Consider the following 22,191-nt stretch of genomic DNA (forward strand, 5'->3'; position numbering starts at 1 on the left):
CAGGTGACAAATCTGGGGGACAATTATGCCAAATGATGATTGAAATGCACAGCTTCCTCCTGAAGGGCCGTTCACATGCGCTGGAATTAAAAATGACCATCCAAATGCCTTAGATTCTGGGCAGTGTGTTGGCTGCACCTGGTTGTTAGGGGCCACCCAGAACAGCCCAACAGTGGCCTCAAAACAAAAAGCCTACAAGGAATCAGTGCAGCTCAGTGGCCACCCCAATAAAGCTGGTGTTTCTCACTGGCAACATTCAGCCAAGCCTGCTGAGGTTTGTTCACTGTTAAATGCATGTGCTGCTTTTCAACCCAAAAAGTGCCCTCAAAGTAGTGAAAGAAAGGGAAAGGGGAAAGTTAGTTCTCTGTGGGAGTTGGGACAGAAGCTCAGATTACAGTGACTTCCAAGCAGCACCAGTTGAATAGAGCAAAATGCTGGCTGCTGGGAAAATGCCACATGCTTCGCAAGAAAAGCTTCTGACCCAACTGTCAGGGTCAAATAGTCACTAGAGCAGTCTTCTGCAGCCTGCTGGCCACACTACCCAGTGAAGGCTCAACACACACTTCAGCCTCCATTCTTAAAATAAGGCTTTCAAACTGAAGCAAAAAGAAGTCTACCCCCAACACAGTTTTGGAGAGAAAACAGTCGCAATCTCTTCTAGCAGACTCCTTCGTGAGCTACTTGGTTGCAGGCTGGGTCAGTGGCGTAGCTAGAAGGGGTGCAAAGCACGAAGTTTTGCAGGGAGCCTCCATTTTGCACCCACAACCCGGAATGCCCCTTATGTTCTTAAGAGGGGGCACTTGCACGCCATGGTGAGGCTCCCTAAAAACTTAGTGCTTTGCATCCTTTCTAGCTAGTTACAGCACTGGGCTGGATTCTGCTGTTTGCTGCTGAGATTAACCTCCTTTCAAGCTAATGCAAGACTTTTTTCTTTAAGAAAACCTGTCTCAGGTGCTGCTTGGGTTTTGTGCAGAATGGAGCCAGACGTGGCAAGTGACAAACTGTGGCTTGAGTCCATTACAGCTCCAAAGCTCCCCCACGGACAAATGTGTTGGTTTACTGTGCAGGGGTCATGCCCCCAGTATACAAACCTCAAGGATTAAAGAAATCCTATTAGGAGAGATTAGAGTACTACTGTACCAAGAGCTTGGCAAACCAGAGTCTGAGCTGCAAGTGGCCTCACACGAAACAGGGCAAGGTAAATATGTACTACGGGGCATTTCTATTTGGGCCTTCTCTCCCTTCATCTCTACATATGGTTTTTAAAATTGTATTTTATTGTTTGTAAGGTACTCTGGGCATACTAAGAGAAAAAGTGGCATAGAAATAGCCTAACATGTATGCACTGCTGAAACAGAGACGCCTACGTTGGCTCGGTCATGTCGTGAGAATGGATGATGGCCGGATCTCAAAGGATCTCCTCTATGGAGAACTCGTGCAAGGAAAGTGCCCTACAGGTAGACCACAGCTGCGATACAAGGACATCTGCAAGAGGGATCTGAAGGCCTTAGGAGTGGACCTCAACAGGTGGGAAACCCTGGCCTCTGAGCGGCCCGCTTGGAGGCAGGCTGTGCAGCATGGCCTTTCCCAGTTTGAAGAGACACTTGGCCAACAGTCTGAGGCTAAGAGGCAAAGAAGGAAGGCCCATAGCCAGGGAGACAGACCAGGGACAGACTGCACTTGCTCCCGGTGTGGAAGGGATTGTCACTCCCAAATCGGCCTTTTCAGCCACACTAGACGCTGTTCCAGAACCACCTTTCAGAGCGCGATACCAGAGTCTTTCGAGACTGAAGGTTGCCAACAAAAAATAAACCACATACATACTTGTGAAGTCACAGCCCATTTTGGGCATTTAGGGGGTGGAGATTATTTGCCTAATGCCCTCTCTGCCCATTACTGAGGATGAGAGGACCAGTCACTCCCAAAGTGACCTGCAATCTATAATTTAAAACAGAGAGTCAACAGAAGATGGGAAGGGACATGAATCTGGCTCCTGGATCCAGACTACTAGTAGGAGTGGAACCGGAGACCCTCCTTCACCAGGAGACATGTGCACCCTGGTTCCCACTGACCAACTCAACAAGCAGGAACTGACAGAGGGGCAACAGAGAGCTCAGCTCCAGGTCCCTGGACCAGAGCCTCTGAGAGGAATTTTGTCAGGGGGTACAAAGTTTCTTTTGGGCCCCTTTGCAAGGGGGCAGGAGTAAAACAGAGTGAGCAGAATAGGGGCAGGGAGGGGCGAAGCAGGGTGACAGGAGGGTAGACACAGCTGGAAAAGTCTTAGGAGCCCAGGTCTACCCACCCATGTGGCATCAGTAGTGTACCCAGCATCCCATACGGGCAACAAGTTTGAGTAGATAGGAAAATGTCAGATCCCAGGAAATTTCTGGGCCCCTCCTTAGCTCCTGGGCCCCCCTTTTGACCCTGGGCCCGGGTACAAATTAACCCCTTTCCTGGGCCCTGCCCTGGACTACCCCTTTATTCCCCAGCCATCTGTGACCAAGAACAGGGATAAAAATGTGCTGAAACATTTCCAGAGACTGTCCAAGGTCCTGAAACTAAAGGATGCCTTCCCTCGAGGCCAGCAATTTTCAATCTTTTTCATCTCATGGCACACCGACAAGGCACTAAAATGGTCAAAGTACACCATCAGGTTTTTGACAATTCACAAGCCACACCGTGCTGCCAGTGGAAGGCTCACATTCCCCCACTGGTCCTACTAATAAATGACCTTTCCCCAGATTCCTGTGGCATACCTGTGGACCACTCACGGCACACCAGTGTGCCACAGCACAATGGTTGAAAATGGTTGCTATAGGCCCAGAACCTTGGACTGCCTTCTGCCTACCTGCGTATTGCAGTTGGTTGTTCTCACCCTCTGGGGTTTTTATTCTGGATCAGACCTCAACTGCCTCACTGGTTCCAGTTCTCACCATATGACATGGTCTTGGATTGCAACTGAGCTGCTGTGGTTCAAAAGAGTTCACAATCCTTCATGCCTGCATGGCACAGTGCTGAAGTTCCCAAATTCTCCCAGCAGTAAGTCTTTTGGGAGAGGGGGGACTGCAGCGACGTAATCCCCAGGATCATGTTGCTGCCAAGGACACAAGGGGCTTTCTCTTACTTACAGCAAGGAGCAGCAACCTCCCAGGGGTGCAGGGAGCCCCACAGAAGCTTCCACAGGGCTCCCCAAGCTGCAGAAAATGTCAAAGTAACAATCGTGACCCACTTCTGGTTTCACGATTGAGGCCTCTCCGGGTCTCCAAAGGCACTCCCTGACACCCCCCAGGCATGGCACCCAGGAAGATTGACCCCTGATGCCCTCTTAGCTATGCCACTGCCTCCAATAACAGAAATTTCCTTGGCAACACCAGAATGAAACCAGCTGCTTGAGAAGACTCAGCCAGCCACATTCTGGACCACTTAAGTGATTTATTGATCAGGAAGAGATGGAAAGAAAATTACATGTTTTCAGTGACATGATTAGCAGCTACAAAGAGATGCGAGTGACAATTCTAGCTGATAGTCCTTTCTGCGCCTCTGCCATTTAGGGATAATTGTGGGTGAGCCATATCAATACACACCCATCAATTGCTCTGGGCCACATTGTCTGGGTCAATGAAGAAGCCGAAATGAATGTCTTTAGGATGAAAAAAAAAAAAATGCTACCAGGTGGGCGAGATGCAAGAGATTGCCTGACATTTCCTCACACCCAGACCAATGAAACTCGTGATTAGGCAAGCTGCCCTCCAAGTTCCTCTGCCCAAAAGTCAATCATCGCCAAGACAGTGAATCACCAGTTGCCACACATTGCAAGATTTCCACTGATGTAAGAGCCAAGGAGGAGGCGGAAAAAGCAAGAGGCTGCAAAAGCAAGAGGTCAGAAGGTTCAGAGAGCCTAAGAATGGTCCTAGGAAAAGCCCATCTGGTCCACTATCCCATTTCCGACAGTGGCGAATCCGATGCCTCTGGGGAGGCTGCAACCCTGCAGTGCTCCAGCAACACAACACTGCCTTTCATGACTCAGAGCAACTGCCAGGCTTCCTCCATGAATGCAGTTCATCTCCTTGCAAAACCATCCAATCCTCTGGTTGTCACCAGACCTTGTGGCAGTGAATTTCATAACCTGATGATGTAGGTGTTTTGTGAAGACAAACTTCCTTTTGACTGTCCTAAATCAACTGGGCATCCGCCCCATTGGGTGGCTTCCCAGAACCAGCCCACCTCTCTTCCATTCAGCCTAGCAAGGCAACCATTCCACATCCTTTCTTCTTCCACTTCTAGCACTGACTCCAAAGCCTAGTAGTTTGACGAGGCAGGAATGAAAGCACCACTCTTTCCACAACGCACAGTATTTTAGAAACCGGCACTGTGTGCTCCATCCCTGTAGAACTGAACTAGACATGCCTTTCATCACACTGTTGACCCACCTCTGCTTGTTTTTCATGTGTGTCAATAGTGCACAAAGAAGAACAACTGGTCAATAGGGACTCAGAGGGCCACCTCCCCCATGTGCAGGCCTGCCAAGGCCTATGGTGTGGGGAGTGGATGGACCAAGTAGCCACTTTCCTGAACTAAGCAGCCCAAATGCTTTGGCCTTTCCACCTAGGGAAAATGCTTCCATCCCTCATTCATTCTGATTTCCCTTTCCCATAGAAGGATTTCTATGCTATCCTTCTTGAGATATGGAACAGTATTTCAAATGCTCTCACAGCATAGACTGATTTAAAGACTACTGCATTTATATGTTGAAGATCAGGATACAAATCTTCTCCCCTCACAAGAACAAGCTTCTTCACTTCTGGCAGTAGTGTAGCTAGAGGGGGTGCAAAGCACTAAGTTTTGCAGGTGCCTGAATGAGCCGTGCAAGGGCCACCTCCCCTTTGGAGCCATTCCCGGGAGTGATTGCCTCCATTTTGCTCTCACCACTGAGAATGGTTCCAAAGGGGACGGGCTCCTTGCATGGCGCATTCAGGCACCTGCAAAACTTAGTGCTTTGCACCCCCTCTAGCTACGCTACCAACTTCTGGAATGACAGGCTTCAAGGTCATCCATGCAGGATTTGCAATTTTTACCACCATCTCAAATGACATCATCTCTCTAAAATGTCAGCTTTCCTACATGCTACGTTGGCAACCTTCAGTCTCGAAAGACTCTGGTATCGCGCTCTGAAAGGTGGTTCTGGAACAGCATCTAGTGTGGCTGAAAAGGCCAATTCGGGAGTGGCAATCCCTTCCACACTGGGAGCAAGTGCAGTCTGTCCCTGGTCTGTCTCCCTGGCTATGGGCCTTCCTTCTTTGCCTCTTTGCCTCAGTCTGTTGGCCAAGTGTCTCTTCAAACTGGGAAAGGCCATGCTGCACAGCCTGCCTCCAAGCAGGCCGCTCAGAGGCCAGGGTTTCTCACTTGTTGAGGTCCACTCCTAACATGTAGCTTTCCTACAGAGAGTCCAACATTCTGGTTACACCACCTCCCAGCACAGTGCCAGTTGTGAAACAGATAACAAAAGTTTTCAGAGCGACTCATAATTTATTTTTTATTTTTCACATTTTTATACCGCCCTTCCTCCAAAGAGCTCAGGGCGGTTTACACAGCTGCTCCTCCCCTCCTTCTTGTTCTCACAACAACCCTGTGAGGTCGGTGAGGCTGAGAGAAAGTGACTAGCCCAAGGTCACCCAGGAAGCTTTGTGGCTGAGGGGGGATTTGAACCTGGATCATCCAGGTCTAAGTCCACCTCCCAAACCACTACACCACCCTGGCTCTAACACTTTGAATCTAGTACCCATAAACAGGGCTTGATCCCTGCAAGTTACAAAGGAACATCAAAAGTCAGATTTAACTGAGCAGCCGACTGAACCAAAAGGTCAGTGCAGAGCCCGCATAATGAGCTGAGATGTTAATTCAAATTGGGAATGGAAGGCTTCCTATTTGAACAGGGGCAGCTATGGCAACAAGTTCCAGCCTCTCTTCTATGCACAACTTTGAAATTGTTCTTACAGTTGGGATATTTTTCCTTATTACATGTATAAGTCGCTTGTCTTCCACTGAGCTCATAAATGGGACTCATCCCTTTTCACAAGATGTACTTTGCTGGATCACTCCGGAGCATCCCCATTTCCAACTGCAGACAGCCAGAAGCCTCTGGTGCTCACAAGCAGGAAGTGACCAACTTTCCCCATTTTGCCCTATTATCTAGCATTTCAAGGTATAGTGCTTTTGGCTATGGAGGTTCCACTAAGCAAACATGATGGAGAACAGATCTTACCGTCATTATCTTGTACGGTATAATCCTATTTTTTTTTTTAAGCCTCTTAAGATACTAACGCCATCAAAACACCCTTTGGCAGCACATCATAACACAGATTGGTTTCATTGGGTGAGCCTCTCCCTCCAGCATCTACAATTGTTACAAAGGGGGGAAATTTTCACTTCCCCTCCTTCCCCACCCTATTCATAAATACTGTAGCCCTTGTTACATCTCTCATTTCAGTCTGCTTCAGGCCGTGTGTGTGTGTGTGTGTGTGTGTGTGTGTGAGAGAGAGAGAGAGAGAGAGAGAGAGAGAGAGCGAGAGAGTGAGTGGATCAGGTACACAGTATACAGAGAAGGGGTTCCAAGCCTGACCTAAATTGCCCCCAATAGCTATTAGCCACAAAGGGGACAATTTAAAGGACTGAATTCTATTCCCCTCCAGGGTTAGTAGCAGGTTTGGGGGGAATGATCTGGATTGGGGCTTTGCACAGGGGAGAAAAGATTGAGTTAGCCCTCCCCCACAGCACAAGTAGACAGTTATGTTGAGTGTGCCAATTTCAGAGCTCCAGCACAACATGGCCTTAAGCTCTACTTCTGCCAAGAACTAATGGTGGCCCTGGGAGCAAATTGCTCTCTTAGTTTCAGCTTCTGGCAGGTGTGTCTTACCACAGTCCAGGAGGCTTAGAAATAAGTGTGCAGCTTCCTGGAATGCAGAGAGAGTCAATTCACTGAAGGGTTGGGATCAACCTCAGTAATCTGCATTACACTAAGAACCTGTAGCTCTTACCTGGCAAGCTTGCTGAGTCCGAGTACTTGTTTGTTAGGAAGGTAACCTATGTGCACCTAAGGAGGAAGGAGAAAGAAAAAGCCATGAGATGGAGCACACAAGTCTGTTCCCACAAGCCTGGAAGATTCATGCATGTGCATTTGTGCCACAGCAAACATGACTCAGAAGTGTGCTGGCAGAATGGGCAGAAAAATGGTAGATGCGTTTCAATGTCAGTAAGTGTAAGATCATGCACATTGGGGCAAAAAATCAAAATTTTAGATATAGGCTGATGGGTTCTGAGCTGTCTGTGACAGATCAGGAGAGAGATCTTGGGGTGGTGGTGGACAGGTCGATGAAAGTGTCCACCCAATGTGCGGCGGCAGTGAAGAAGGCCAATTCTATGCTTAGGATCATTAGAAAAGATATTGAGAACAAAACGGCTACTATTATAACACTGTTGTACTAATCGATGGTAAGGCCACACCTGGAATATTGTGTCCAGTTCCGGTCACAGCATCTCAAAAAACACATAGTGGAAATGGAAAAGGTGCAAAAGAGAGCGACTAAGATGATTATGGGGCTGGGGCACCTTCCTTATGAGGAAAGGCGACAGCGTTTGGGCCTCTTCAGCCTAGAAAAGAGGCGCCTGAGAAGGGACATGATTGAGACATACAAAATCATGCATGGGAAGGATAAAGTGGATAGAGAGATGCTCTTTAAACTCTCACCAGAACCAGGGGGCATCCACTAAAATTGAGTGTTGGGAGAGTTAGAACAGACAAAAGAAAATATTTCTTTACTCAGCGTGTGGTTGGTCTGTGGAACTCCTTGCCACAGGATGTGGTGACGGCATCTGGCCTGGATGCCTTTAAAAGGGGATTGGACAAGTTTCTGGAGGAAAAATCCATTACGGGTTACAAGCCATGATGTGCAACCTCCTGATTTTAGAAATGGGCTATGTCAGATGCAAGGGAGGGCACCAGGATGCAGGTCTCTTGTTATCTGGTGTGCTCCCTGGGGCATTTGGTGGGCCGCTGTGAGATACAGGAAGCTGGAGTAGATGGGCCTATGGCCTGATCCAGTGGGGCTGCTCTTATGTGCTTTTCAGTGTGTGGGAGGAACAATGGCCATGCAGTTGCACACACTTAAAAGGCCAAGAACAAGCAGCAATTCAACATGCTTGGTGAACTCACTTCCCATGTTTTTCTCCTTCCTATAAATAAGGGAAGAGGCAGTCAGAAATATTTCTGCTTTGAAGTTTATTAAATGTATACCAAGTTTAAGAGAGAAACTAGCTGTGTGTGGCTGCCAACCAGGTCATTAGCCAACTGTGCATTTTTATGTCTTTCTTTGTGAAATCAATGCAAGAGCCCTGCTCAGGATTGGGACCACAGGACCCAATTCCTCCTACAGCTCAGTGGCTCAGTGTCTTTTGCTGATCTAGGCTGGGCATCGTAGAGGCAGAAAAAATGTATCTTGCCAGCCCTGTAACATCACAAGGGATTACAGGGTCTGTTGAGCTGGAATGCTGGCTGGACCGGAAACAACAAGGAATCATGAACTCTTCCCAGCCTGGTGCACATTTTGCGAATTGCACTGCCCTAAGGAAGGTCCACTTCATCCTATCTGGAAAGCAAAGCAAAGAAAAACCCCAAATTCTCCTTCCACGGGTTCTACAGCAGGAGTTGGCAACTGCCCGGTCCTGGATAAAGTGGTAATCAGGAAATTAGAACTGGGTTTTGTGACATTTGGAAGAAGAGGGCGGTGCCAAAAGGACCATAAAACACCCTCCAGCACACACAGATTCTTCCTCAGACTTGGATGCCACAGACGTCTTTATGGAACAGAGAGGGTAACACAGTGGCATAGCTAAGAGGCGCATGGGGTTCATTGCCCTGAGTAACATGCCTTTAGGAAATGCCAACATGCACACACACACACACACACACACACACACACCCCTATGGCTGACCCAAGGTGAAAAAAGTGGTCTAAGGGCTCCTGGAGGCCTTAGAAAGGCACTTTTTTAAAGGGATCTGGCACCTGGTTGTGTGTGTTAAAATGAGAGTTGTTAAAAAAATTTTTGCCCTGGGTGCCAGATGACTTAGGTATGCCATTGGGGTAGCAAGATGATATGATGCAGGGGATGGACAGAGTGGCTAGGGAGATGCTCTTTACACTCTCACATAACACCAGAACCAGGGGACATCCACTCAAATTGAGTGTTGGGAGAGTTAGAACAGACAAAAGAAAATATTTCTTTACTCAGCGTGTGGTTGGTCTGTGGAACTCTTTGCCACAGGATGTGGTGATGGCGACTGCTGGACCCCTTTAAAAGGGGATTGGACAAGTTTCTGGAGGAAAAATCCATTCCGGGTTACAAGCCATGATGTGTATGTGCAACCTCCTGATTTTAGAAATGGACTATGTCAGAATGCCAATGCAAGGGAGGGCACCAGGATGAGGTCTCTTGTTATCTGGTGTGCTCCCTGGGGCATTTGGTGGGCCGCTGTGAGATACAGGAAGCTGGACTAGATGGGCCTATGGCCTGATCCAGTGGGGCTGTGCTTATGTTCTTAACTACAATTCCCAGGAAGCCTTGCAGGTCTCTTGTTATCTGGTGTGCTCCTTGGGGCATTTGGTGGGCCGCTGTGAGATACAGGAAGCTGGACTAGATGGGCCTTTGGCCTGATCCAATGGGGCTGTTCTTATGTTCTTAACTACAATTCCCAGGAAGCCTTGCAGGTCTCTTGTTATCTGGTGTGCTCCTTGGGGCATTTGGTGGGCCGCTGTGAGATACAGGAAGCTGGACTAGATGGGCCTATGGCCTGATCCAGTGGGGCTAGTCTTATGTTCTTAACTACAATTCCCAGGAAGCCTTGCAGGTCTCTTGTTATCTGGTGTGCTCCTTGGGGCATTTGGTGGGCCGCTGTGAGATACAGGAAGCTGGACTAGATGGGCCTATGGCCTGATCCAGTGGGGCTGTTCTTATGTTCTTAACTACAATTCCCAGGAAGCCTTGCAGGTCTCTTGTTATCTGGTGTGCTCCTTGGGGCATTTGGTGGGCCGCTGTGAGATACAGGAAGCTGGACTAGATGGGCCTATGGCCTGATCCAGTGGGGCTATTCTTATGTTCTTAACTACAATTCCCAGGAGGCCTTGCAGGTCTCTTGTTATCTGGTGTGCTCCCTGGGGCATTTGGTGGGCTGCTGTGAGATACAGGAAGCTGGACTAGATGGGCCTATGGCCTGATCCAGTGGGGCTGTTCTTATGTTCTTATGTTGTAGACAAGCCCAACTGCAGATTCTGCCCAAAATGTTCCAGACTTTGCTTGTGGAGTTACCAGAGACGGTTGAGATCACCCTTCTGTCCCATTCTCTGTTCTCCTACAGGGAGCGGGAGAGAAGAGGAGAACAGAGCTCTCTAATATGTGGGGAGACTGGAAGGAAGGGATCCTCTTCCTATGGAAGGATGACAAGAGGGAGAGGGAGGCACGGCTGAAGTCTCTGCATCCAACACTCCATACATCTAGAATCTTTGGGAAAAGGTTTCGTCTTAACAGAAAGAAAAAGACTAAGTTGAGCCTGATAAAAAAAACCGGTTCAGAGGAGGAAGTTGTGAGCCACACTGTGCCTCCGGCAGTCTTCCCAGATGATTCTCATGATCTGGAAGAGATCAACGCTTACGTCCAGGGTGATCAGGTTTGAAAATCAAAGACGCCAGACCCAGAGGCAAGCCGCTGGTGCAGCCGCACGAAGGGCTTTGAGATGAAATGTCAGAACCCATTACAAGGGAGAGAGGGGCCAGGCAGAAAGACCGCGCACAGCATTTCAAGAGGGAGGGCATAGGAAGACTCAGGGTTAAAGGGTCTCTTGCAACATCACCAGCAGACGTTACCACCAGGAGCCCTCTGCCCCCACCACATTCTACTCATATTTTAAAAGCACAGCTCCTTAAAGCACAAGAAATAAGCTATACTCCCAGTCCAGACTCAATTTCTGTCCCCTCTTCCCTTTTTGTTAACCATGTGAACCAATAAAATTCCAGTTCTTTTGAAAACCAGAATTCTTGAAGCAGGTGAAATAACACTAAGGGCGCAATCCTATCCTGCGTTAGAACAGGCAAGCCAAGAGGCTTGCGCTGTATCTAGCGCAGGATAGGTGCCCAAAGTGGCTCCAGGTAAGCCACCCTTGCACCTATGGGTCTCTTTGGACTTGTGCCACCTCCTGAGGTGGCACAAGTCCAAGGAGAGTGGAGCGGCTTGAAGCCACTCCAAGCTCCCCGGGAACGGGGGTTGGGATCTAGCATAACTGCCCCGCCTCCCACTCCCCACTTGCCCACCCCAGGGCCATCCACTGCCACGCCTCCCTCCCGCCTCCTCCCCGCCCACCCCAGAGTCTTGCGTTGGCTAAGCTCAGCCGATTCAAGGCTCGCAGCCTCTGTTGGCGTGGAGGCTTACTCCTTATGGCATGCTTGCGACCCTCCTGGGCCTGCGCAAGGGACTTGCACCGGCCCAAGTGCAGCTCAGGATTGTGCTGCACAATATTAAGCATTTGCTTAAAAAATTAAGCAAGCACATAATTTATTCAGGCAAAATAATTTCAGTTTCACAAATCCTTAATTTGAATTTTTACTAGTGCACAATATACCCAGTACTGTATGTGGTTTCCAGCAACACTGAGATCTACAGATACCAGCATGTGCATGCAAGAGTCACCCTATATGGAGAACCCATTTGGAAACATGGAAAAATGGGGATTCAAGTGGAAGGGAAGCATGGAAATTTGTGTAAAGAACGATGGGCTAGGGCAGGGGTGCCCAAACCCCAGCCCTGGGGCCACTTGCAGCCCTCAAGGCCTCTCAATGCACCCCTCAGGGAGCCCCTAGTCTCCAATGAGCCTCTGGCCCTCCAGAGATTTGTTGGAGCCCACACTGGCCCAACACAGCATGAGGGCGACTGTTTGACCTCTCGCATGAGCTGTGGGACGAGGGCTCCCTCCACTGCTTGTTGTTTCACGTCTGTGATGCAGCAGTGGCAGCAAAGGAAAGGTTGGCCTTGCTTTGTGAAGGCCTTTTATAGGCCTTGAGCTATTGCAAGACCTTCATTCGTTCATATAAATTCATCTTTAATATATTCATTTATGTAAACTTATGTAAATTTATTCAAATTTTAAAGATAAATTAATTCTTTTTTTCCCCTGGCCCCCAACACAGTGTCAGAGAGACGATGTGGCCCTCCTGCCAAAAACTTTGGACCCCCTGGGCTATGGTAAGGATTGGGCTGTTAATATTCCTTGCCCCTCCAGCCATAATGTGTCACTCTAACTGACCAGAAAAGACCTGAGTTGGTTTGTTCCTTTTCCTTTATCAAATATACAGAAATCACCAAGAAAGCTTCCTATGACAAGGAATTAAAACATAGTCATGGGCTGATTGTTATGCTCTATATTTAGAGCTCCCGGTCTTTCTCCCATCCCAAAAAACAGCTGGAGGGAGTAATTTTGATCAGGACTGCTATATGGAGGGGGAGGGGGGAGGGGGGAGTCTAATACTCCCCCCCCGGTGCCAATTCCCCAAGTCAGTGGCATAGCTAGAGGGGGTGCAAAGCACTAAGTTTTGCGGAAACCTCACCGCAGCGTGCAAGCAGCCAATCCCCTCCGGAGCCATTCTAGGCAGTGGGAGCAAAACAGAGGCAAACTGACTCCAAAGGGGAAGGGGGAGGCCACTTGCATTCTGCACGGAGGCTCCCTGCAAAACCTAGTGCTTTGCAACCCCTCTAGCTACACCACTGCCCCAACTGAAATTGCCCACATCCCCAAATCTGTTATTAGCTGCAGTTGGATGCACCTCCCATCCCCCATAGTCAGCTGTGTGGACACAATCTAAAACTGCCCTTTCATCTGTCCACTTTCCGGTCTAGATGGTCCCTTCCAATGACCTCTTGCCCCCCCCAAGTCACTTCTGATACCAACGTGACCAAACCCTAACGGACTCTGTGAGTGAAATATTTAGAACTGCTTATCTACCACTACTACAATTTATATGCCACGCTTTTCAACAAAAAAGTTCATTAAGATGTTCACAGAGAAAATGAAGCCACTAAATGGCCTACTCCAGTGGCATCACTGTGGAGGGGATGCAGGCCACACCAGGTGATGAACACAGGGGGGTGACACCATTGCTGGCCCAAATTTTTAAAATCTTGGTATTTTTGAATAATACCATCATGTTATATATCATTTGATGCATAGTTTCATGCAAAAATCAAAGAAACAAACCACGTTGAAATCTCTATTCTATCAAAAGTTATATCCAAAAAAGGTTATATCCCCTGGGGGCTGGGGATAAGAATAGGCCCTCAGTTTGGCTGTACTTGTCGTAAGAGGCGACTAAACAGCCACCGGGTAGATGAGACTTGTCAGCCTGGGAAGGCAGCTCATCTGAGAGAAGGAAAGCTCTGATCCCAAACCTCCACTGCCTTGTGGCTACATCCAGTTACGGAAAAGACTTCAGGAGTCAACCTTGAGGCAAAATCCGGAGCCGGAGTCCCTGAGGCAGTTCATGGCTGAACACAGTCCTGTTCTGGCAACTCCTGCAACGCCGCTGGAACCAACCATATTGGCTTCTGCCTTTCCATTGGACCATTTCAGCGACATGGAGAGGGGGGATTTGCTGCATAGGTAACAGTCTATCCTCCATATCTACCTTACCCAGGCTTCGCGCACTGGAGAGGAGGACACTCCATTCCAGAACACTATTCAGAGCACAATACCATAGTCTTCCGAGACTGAAGGATGCCAACAGCATCCAAAAAAACAAGTGGGGGTGGGGCAAAGGTGCATCACCATGCCCACTGCCCAGGGAATTGTCCACCCATGGCACATCTATCATAGGGGTGACGCACTGGCCTCCCATACCGGGGGTCGCAAACCCTAGTGACCCCATTGGCCTACTCATTCAACTCACGAAAGGATGGAAAAAAGTGAACAATACCTTCCCAATGAACGGGACCAAGTGGTGCTCACACATGGAGAACATGTCTATGTCCTTCACAATCACCATTTCATCATGGTCTTCATCAAATATGGCATCATTTAGGACATCTGAAATCAAACAAGTCACATTAGCAAATTATAATAAGCAATTATTCTTTGTTAGCTCCTTTCCAACCCCACCTCTATCTAGACCAATTAGAACTATTCTCATGGCAAACTGGTATTCCAAAAACAACAACGAGAACAGCAGCAGAAACAGGCCAAGCAATAATCTCAGGCAAATCCTCACTGGGCACAATTCTATACTACAAGGATGTGTACGCTGCACAGCCAGAATTTTGTGATAGATGCAACAAATCTTCCGAAGATATTCAGCTTTTTTCCGCTTGTGTGTCACAAACACACATGGATGAATAATAATAATAATAGCCAGGTATTTATATACTGCCTTTCTGGTCATCGGATTACTCCTCTGACTTTATTCAAGGCAGTTTACATAGGCAGGTGTGTCTAAATCCCTCAAGGGGAATTTTACAGTCATAGAGGTTCTCTCTTTCAAGAACCAACAACATTTCAGAATGGATCTTCCTGGTTTGGTCTCACTTCTGGCCTCCAGTTCTCCCAGGCAGACTGACAAGCAGCTCCATCTCTCACATGGAGGGCAGCCGAGACGCTTCTTGCTCACACCAAGAGCAGGTGGAATCACTCAGCTGGGCTTGTCAGCTGCTTCAAGGTCTTGCCATTCTCAGCCGTTTGGGGAGCTGCCGGTGTCCTCGAACTGGCGACCTTCTGATGTTATCTTTGGGCTAACAGAGGCTCTACCCTCTAGGCCAGACCTCCTGCCCAGATGAAGTCAGAAGCACCAGTGGAGGCCTCTGTGTGCGGAGTTCAACTTGGACACTAACATTTTAGTGAATGCCCCAGCTGTGCTGTAACCTTACAGTGTGACTGCAAGGCAAATGATCTCCATCCAAGTTGTCCATCTGCAGTGGCATAGCTAGAGGGGGTGCAAAGCATTAAGTTTTGCAGGGAACCTCCCTGCAGCGTGCAAGTGGCCCCTCCACCTTTCCGGGTGGTGGGAGCAAAATGGAGACATTCGCCTCCCTGCATTCGCCTCCGTTTTGCTCCTACGACCTGGAATGGCTCTGAAGGGGAGGGGCTGCTTGCACGTTGTGGTAATGCTTCCTGCAAAACGTATCGCTTGGCACCACTCTAGTTATGCTACTGCCCGTCTGTAAAATGGGAATAAGGACACAACTTGCAGTGATGATTGTAAGGACAAAGAAAAAGACAACAGCCTGATTTGAAGACCAATCACTGGCATCAGCATAACACATTTTCAGAGACTTGGGGTTTTTCTGGTCCTGGTTACTTGCCCCAAACCCTCAGAATAAAAATAAAAGGGAAGAGGGAGGAGGGAAGGCTATAAATAAAGATGTGGCATAACCTCATTTTATACTGTTTACAGTTCCGGGAGACCTGACAGAGAGCCAGTCTGAATGACAATAAAGGCCTTGGGGGCAGTCGCTGCCAGGCCTTATCAAAAGCGAGCTCCTTTCTGATCTCCAAGTGACTAAGAAGCTAATATCCAAAGCCAACAGCTGGGCTGCTGCCTTTTCTTTTATAGCTTCCTCTGACACGCAGAGCCCCCCCCCCGCCCCAATACAGACCCAGCATTTATACCTAGGCACTGCCGTTTGGAGCCAGAAGCGATATGCTATCATGGGTGGTTTTAATTTCCTGTGCGCTGCCAGACCGACGCAGGTAACCCTGGTGACTGCTGCTGGAAGGACGCAGCTGCTCTGTTGTGTTGTTCCAGCACCAGGAAGGGTCTGGCTGGGGGGTGGGGAGGGGGGAGAGACGAAGAGACAACACAAGCCAGAAAGATGCCAAAGGACAGCCGTAATTCATCCATCACTCAACACTTCCCATAAGCCACTAGTCTCCGGTCAATCATCAAAACCCGTTCCCTAAACCCACTCTCAAGCACAAGTGGGAAAAGCCCCTGGTCACCTCGATTTGGCCCTTGAGTGTCAATACAGAAGACTGAAGTATTGCAAACTCTGCCCAGAGAGTTTCGTCTCCATGAAGCAGGTAGGATGGGCAGGACAGCGTGAATTAGGTATTACTGGAAGAGCAAGCAAATTGAATTCCCAGGGAATTCCCCCTGGGAATTCAGAGCAAACCACCATGCTGGCTCTAGTCTTTTGAGCTTCCTACAAAAAAATGGTGGTTGGCTGATCCCCGGAAAGGTCAGGGCTACCTGACACCAACAAGCTGTCCAGTGTTGTCACTGGAGGCAAACACTCAGATCATGGCATAGACAAACCACAGAGTGATTTTAAAGAGCAGCTAGTGGAGCTCAGAGAGGAAATGCTAAAGATGAGCTCAACCCCATAGTAAGTAGGGCAGATGCCCTGGTGACACACCAGATTCTCCCATTATGGTTAGGACAGTAAAACAGCTCTAGGAAGAAATCACATAATTGGGCCAACCTGGATGTCAGGGAAAAGCCAGAGGCTGACTGAGGGGAGCAGCAGGGTTAGAGCTACATGCAAGCCTTCCTGCTGTCTGCTTCTCAGATACACTGCAGTGACAGCTATATCTGCTGCCACTATCTTAGGTGGCAGAGGGATACTGTCTGGGAAAAACCACCCCTTCTAGGACAGCTCAGAACCCAGGAGCTTCTGTTTAAAATCAAATCATGGTAGCACACATCCCCAGAGGGCACAAGATTTGTGTCCAAGCCTATTAAGTCCAGGGGATAATACGAAGATTTGGAGCACAGAATCTTGGTTTCCAACTGGAGCTCATCAAGGAGCACCTTGCTGGGAAATGTTGCATTCACTCAGATTCAGTTCTACCTGTATAAAATGAAGCTACAAAAGGTGTACCTCATGCAGTTGCTGGGAGAGTAAGTGAGGATCACAAGATACCCTAGAACAGTAGTTCCCAACCTTTAGGAGCCTGCGGACCACTTTGGCAAAAACTGGAACTGTTGTGGACCACATGCAATGCCAGCTGTGGGCAGTATGTTCCCCACCCTCTCTGGTGGTCTGTGGGGAAGCATCTCTCAAGTGAGCACTCCCGCACCGACCGCCAGAGAGGGTAGAAAACGGACCACCTACTGCCGCAGTCTTCAGTTTCTCCACCTTCTCTAGTAGTCCGTGGGGAAGCATCTCTCATGTGAGCACTCCCCCAAAGACCACCAGAGAGGGCAGAGAATGAACCACCTGCAGCCTGCACTTCAGTGCCAGCTGTGGACTGTCCATTCTCCGCCCTTTCCGATGGTCTGTTAGGAAACGCTTGCTCAGCAAGACGCTGGAATGATCAAAGGTGGTTTTATTCCTGTGACCTCACGGACAACTTCTCAGGTTCTTACAGACCACCTGTGGTCCACAGACCAGACTGGGAACCAGCACCCTAGAAAAAGGTGTGATAGAAATCACAAATTTGTGCAGATTAAAATGCTTGGTTTTTGTTTTTAAAAAGGTGCCTCTAAAGCTCAACCAAGGGGTTGGTCAGATTGATCTCTTGAGCCCCCCAGTATTGGCCTGTCACCACAGATCCCCCCCATTCGCCAGTGGGGTATGTGGAATGAACTGCCACCTGCTACTTCACTGCCTGTGACCTGGCAGCTTGGGTGATCTCGTGCAGGACTCTGCTTGCTGGGACTTCAGCAACCAAGCACCAGCACAGATTCCAACTGAATGTCCTATTCATAGAATGTCCTGCCCTGCATGGTTTCTCTTTGTTCAGGAGCACCTCCAAGGGTGCCCAGGCCAGATCAGCCTGCTCCTGGGAGCTGTCAATTGCCTGAAAGGGAAGCAACCATTGACATCTATGGGAGCTCTCCCTTAGACAAATAGTGGCCAGTTACCTCCCCACATGGATACATCAGAGTCGAGCAAGCTTAACACACAGCCTGGCCCTTAGGAACAGAGTCAATGGGAGTAGTGAAGAACAACATATCTTGTAAAGGCCACAATACAGGGAAAGTTCAACTCTCCCTAATGGGGCTCAGATGCATGTTACATTGGTTGGATCTACCCAAGGCCTTCCAAAGGCTTCCAGGGTCAACTTCTCCAGTGACCTGTTTGTGCCCAGTCTCTGCTTACAGCTGCCACATTTGGAGATGGCACAGGGAATGTGCAAATCCCAACCAACGGAAGTGACGCTGAGTAACAGCAAAGCGCACAGCAGAGGAAAAAAGAGCAAGGAAGATAAGATCAGGAAGAGAGAAGACAGGCACCAACAATTCTGAGATTCTGCGTCAGAGGTGAGAGGACCTGTTGCTATAGAAACCGTCTTTATGGGCTTTAATGTCATGCTGGAGCAAACAAGGCAAGTTCTGAGAACCGATTGTGACAGCCAGATGTAGACAGGCAGGTCAGCAGGAGACACAACGAATAAGACTGAAAAGGTCTCCAACCCTTGACGTCCTCAGCCAATTCCTTCAACCAGAGCCATGGTCCCAAAACCATGCAAGTTTCATCTAGCTTCTGTTTCCAACTCATCATGAACTCCTACACAGCGGTACAGCTCGGGCCTTTGGCACCCAGGGGCACATAAATCTTTGGCACCCCCTCATAACCCCTGTATTCCCCCCCAGTACTCAGATTGCCTCCTGGACGTCTCAGAAAGGCACTTCTGGTTTTTGCCCAAAACCAAAAGCAACTTTTGGAGGCCTCCAGGAGGCTGCAGAGAGGCCTGCCTCAGAATCCACTTGCCATGGGTGCAGCCACCTTGAGCACTCCCTCAAGGCATGGTACCAGTAACAGACTTGGCCCTATGACACCCAAGGCCAGGTCTGCATCATGCTGCCAACCCCCCTGCATCACACTATCACCTCAGAAGATACGTACCAAACCGCAGAGAGTCTCGCATCACGCTCCAACAGACTTGAGAAGCCTTCTGAGGCTTCTGGTGCACTCTTAACGAGTTTTTCCAGTTTCCCAAAGAAACCAGAAGAACTCTTTAAGAGTGAGCCAGAAGCTCAGAAGGTCTCTCTAGTCCACTGGAGCATCGCACAGGGCTTGGCCTACCTGCATAATGGCCCCAACAGGCAGGCAGAGGCAGTGCGGAGGTGGCGGCAGTAGCAGCGGTGGGGGCGTGGCGGGGGCACAGCGTCTGGGGCTTTTGCACCCCTGCCCTCCCCAGACCTGCTACTGCATGGCACCCAGGGCAATGTACCCCCTGTCCCCGCCAGCTATGCCACTGCTCTCACACATTTTCCATAGGCTGAACTCCATATTTCTCTAACCTGACAACATTTTCAGAGCCCCAAACTGGGATTTTCCTTAGCGCACAGCCTGGGGCTTGTCAGTACTGCAAGTGGATCTTAAGGATCCATCATGCAATTAACCAGACAAAAACAGTGCACACTCGTGCTAAATCTGAATTCTTTTCAAATGATTCTAATCCAGCGAGCTTGCACCTGTTCGTTTAGTTACACGAGGCAATGAGTCGTGAAAGCTATTCAGGTCTGCCCAAATCCTACCATCATGCTTCTTGTTTTAGAGATTTTGCTGGCCGTTTATATCCCACCTTATCTTCTGAACCATAATGTCATACTCTTGCAGTGGGCGCAGTTATGGAGAAGGGTGACTCGTTAAGCACTGCAGGCCCCATAATGCGCCATGTAAGTGGCCCTTCCCACTCACCTTTGGAGCCAGCGGCTTAGGTAGAGGGGGTACAAATCTCTACGTTTTGCAGGGAGTCACACTGCAGCGTGCAAGTGGTCCCTCCCATTCGGAGCCAGGCGTTTGCCTCCATTTTGCTCTCACCACCTGCATGCTGCGGTGAGGCTCCCCGCAAAACTTAAGAGAGTTGCACCCCCTCTAGCTATGCCACTGGCTGGAGCTATATTGGGCAGCAACAGCAATGCACAGGAGCACAGGGCGCTCCTCTGCCCAGTTGCTATCACTGCCCGGAATGGCTCCAATGGCGAGTGGGAGAGGCCACTCAGCCTGCACATTGTGGCATCTGCGGTACTTACTGCACTGTTTTGCCACTATTTATTCGCAACTGTGTTTGATACACCACTGATTTTGTTTTTTTTGTTGGTTTACATCACTTCTGAGTACACAGGATAATAATATGTAATTAAATAAATAAAAACCACTGCTTTACAATGACAAAATTAAGAAGAATCTGACTGGCTGTTGGGCTCCTTAGCTAACGCGGTATGCTAGTGGGCACTCAGGCAGCCTGCAGGATATTAGGAAAATGTTCTACTTATGCCCTGGTAGACTGCATGAGCAGCAATGGGTCTCCTCTGACATACACCACTTCTTTTGGTAGTATAGGCCCGAGGAGAGAAAAGGGGCAAGGAGGTTTGAAAAGGAAGGGATAGGATCCAGCGTGTGCCATTGATCTTGTCTGATCTCGGAAGCTAAGCAGGGTCAGGCCTGGTTAGTACTTGGATGGGTGACCGGCTGGGAATACCGGGTGCTGTAGGCTTATACCATGATCTGGGAAGCTAAGCAGGGTCAGGCCTGGTTGGTACTTGGATGGGAGACCGCCTGGGAATACTGGGTGCTGTAGGCTTATACCATAGTCTTTCGAGACTGGAGGTTGCCAAACATTGCCATCGGATCCTCCCCTTCCAACCTCCTCCCCGTCCACAGTTCACCCCCTTCTATGGCAAAAAAAACAAACCCCGGACCCTCCCACTCTCTCCTCCATTCCTCCCACCATCTGCGCCCACTGCCCATCAGCTACTATATTCCTGCTTTTAAATTCTGTTACAAATTGCCTTGGGCACCTCCTGACTGGGGGAAGGGTGGAATATAACTATATTTAAAATAAGTAGCTTGAAAAATGCTTATGACATACAGGAGAGAATGTGCCTCTCCTCTTCTTCCTCCCCAAATGTGATTGTGTGGAATAGTAGAAATTGTGCGGATGCCAAGGCAGAAATTAGAATTAATTCTGTATTCTGAAGAGTGACTTTAGTTGAGTATTCAGGCTGAAGGCACCTTCCCAACACGCTGACAGGGTAACCAGAGTGAAAGCCTGACAGATGGCAAGACAAACAGAGAGGCCATCGGAGGATTTCGGAGAGACACCTGCCCCAAACGGCTCCCTCTGCTTCGTATACCTGCCAAAATAGGATTGAAGAGAAGGGCGACATACAAGGGCCAACAACAAGGTTTGGTTCTGTCATTGCGGCCCCTAATAATGAGTCCTGGATCAGCCAGATTAGAAGCAACTTCTCAGAACGCATCTGCTCAGATCTCCTTCAACAATAGAGGGAAAATAAGGGATAACTGAATACATACTCTGTTGGCTCCCCTCTAAATTTCTCTCCCCTCTTAATTTCTCTATCCCGCTAAAGTATGGGCAAATGGCTCCTTATCTGAGTATTCTGATCAACCCCTCTGAACATCGTGCAATCTCTTTGGCAAGATTCAATGTGTTTCCATCCAAGGTCACAGAAGGCAGATATAGGCAAATACCATATAAAGAACGCCTCTGCCCTTGTAATTTGGGAAATGTTGAATCAATCATACACATTCTTTTTTATTGTCCTCGGCACACTAGATCCCGCCACACTTACATGACTCCACTTCTCGGCAAAATGAATGGGCTTTCGGATGAGGCAAAACTGAAGTGTCTCCTAAATGACTGCTCCCCAGATGTGCTAGAGGGAATTTCTAAATTTTTACTTTCGGTGATTTCTAAGCCTTCTTAACGTAATTTGTCAAAAATGTTGATATTTTATGTTGAACTGTAAATGTTTTATTAGTAATTTAGTATCTTAACTCCATTTTTGATAAACGGGATTAGGACTAATTATGTTTGCTTTTATGATTTCTCTATCTATGCCTAATAAAGGTTTATTCATACTACTATACTCTTTTGGGTTGAAACAGGAAGAAGATTGCCATTTTCAAGACAGCCCTGCATGCTGTCTCTTTTCTCTTTTGTTATTCAAACTCCTGCTGCAGGAGAGTTCAGGCCAGGCCAAAGCTGCAATGCCCTCAGTCTCCCCACCCCAGGGGGCTTCCATGCAGTAGCATAGACATATCACATTCCTGTGACCGACTGTACGCTAAGCACGATCTACACTGATGGGAATGCAAAGAATTTGTCCGCACTGTGAGCAACTGTCCCATGATTACCTCCCAAGAGCAAAGCACAGTCTCAACATTTCACAGCAGTATCAATACATTTAA

General features: G+C 48.6%; 1 protein-coding gene across 1 annotated transcript in view; it reads right to left on the bottom strand.

Moving 5' to 3' along the window:
- The window catches only part of GCH1 (GTP cyclohydrolase 1), a 32,283-nt gene that overhangs the window by 5,114 nt on the left and 4,978 nt on the right, over window positions 1-22,191 (bottom strand). The window contains exons 3-4 of the mRNA XM_066624319.1: window positions 14,010-14,119; window positions 7,035-7,090 (exon numbers count right to left, since the gene is read on the bottom strand). Of these exons, the coding sequence (XP_066480416.1) occupies window positions 7,035-7,090; window positions 14,010-14,119 (166 nt within the window). The remainder of the gene's footprint in view (window positions 1-7,034; window positions 7,091-14,009; window positions 14,120-22,191) is intronic.

This window comes from Tiliqua scincoides, chromosome 1 (genome assembly GCF_035046505.1).
Source record: "Tiliqua scincoides isolate rTilSci1 chromosome 1, rTilSci1.hap2, whole genome shotgun sequence".
In the NCBI taxonomy this organism is placed as follows: Eukaryota; Metazoa; Chordata; class Lepidosauria; order Squamata; family Scincidae; genus Tiliqua; species Tiliqua scincoides.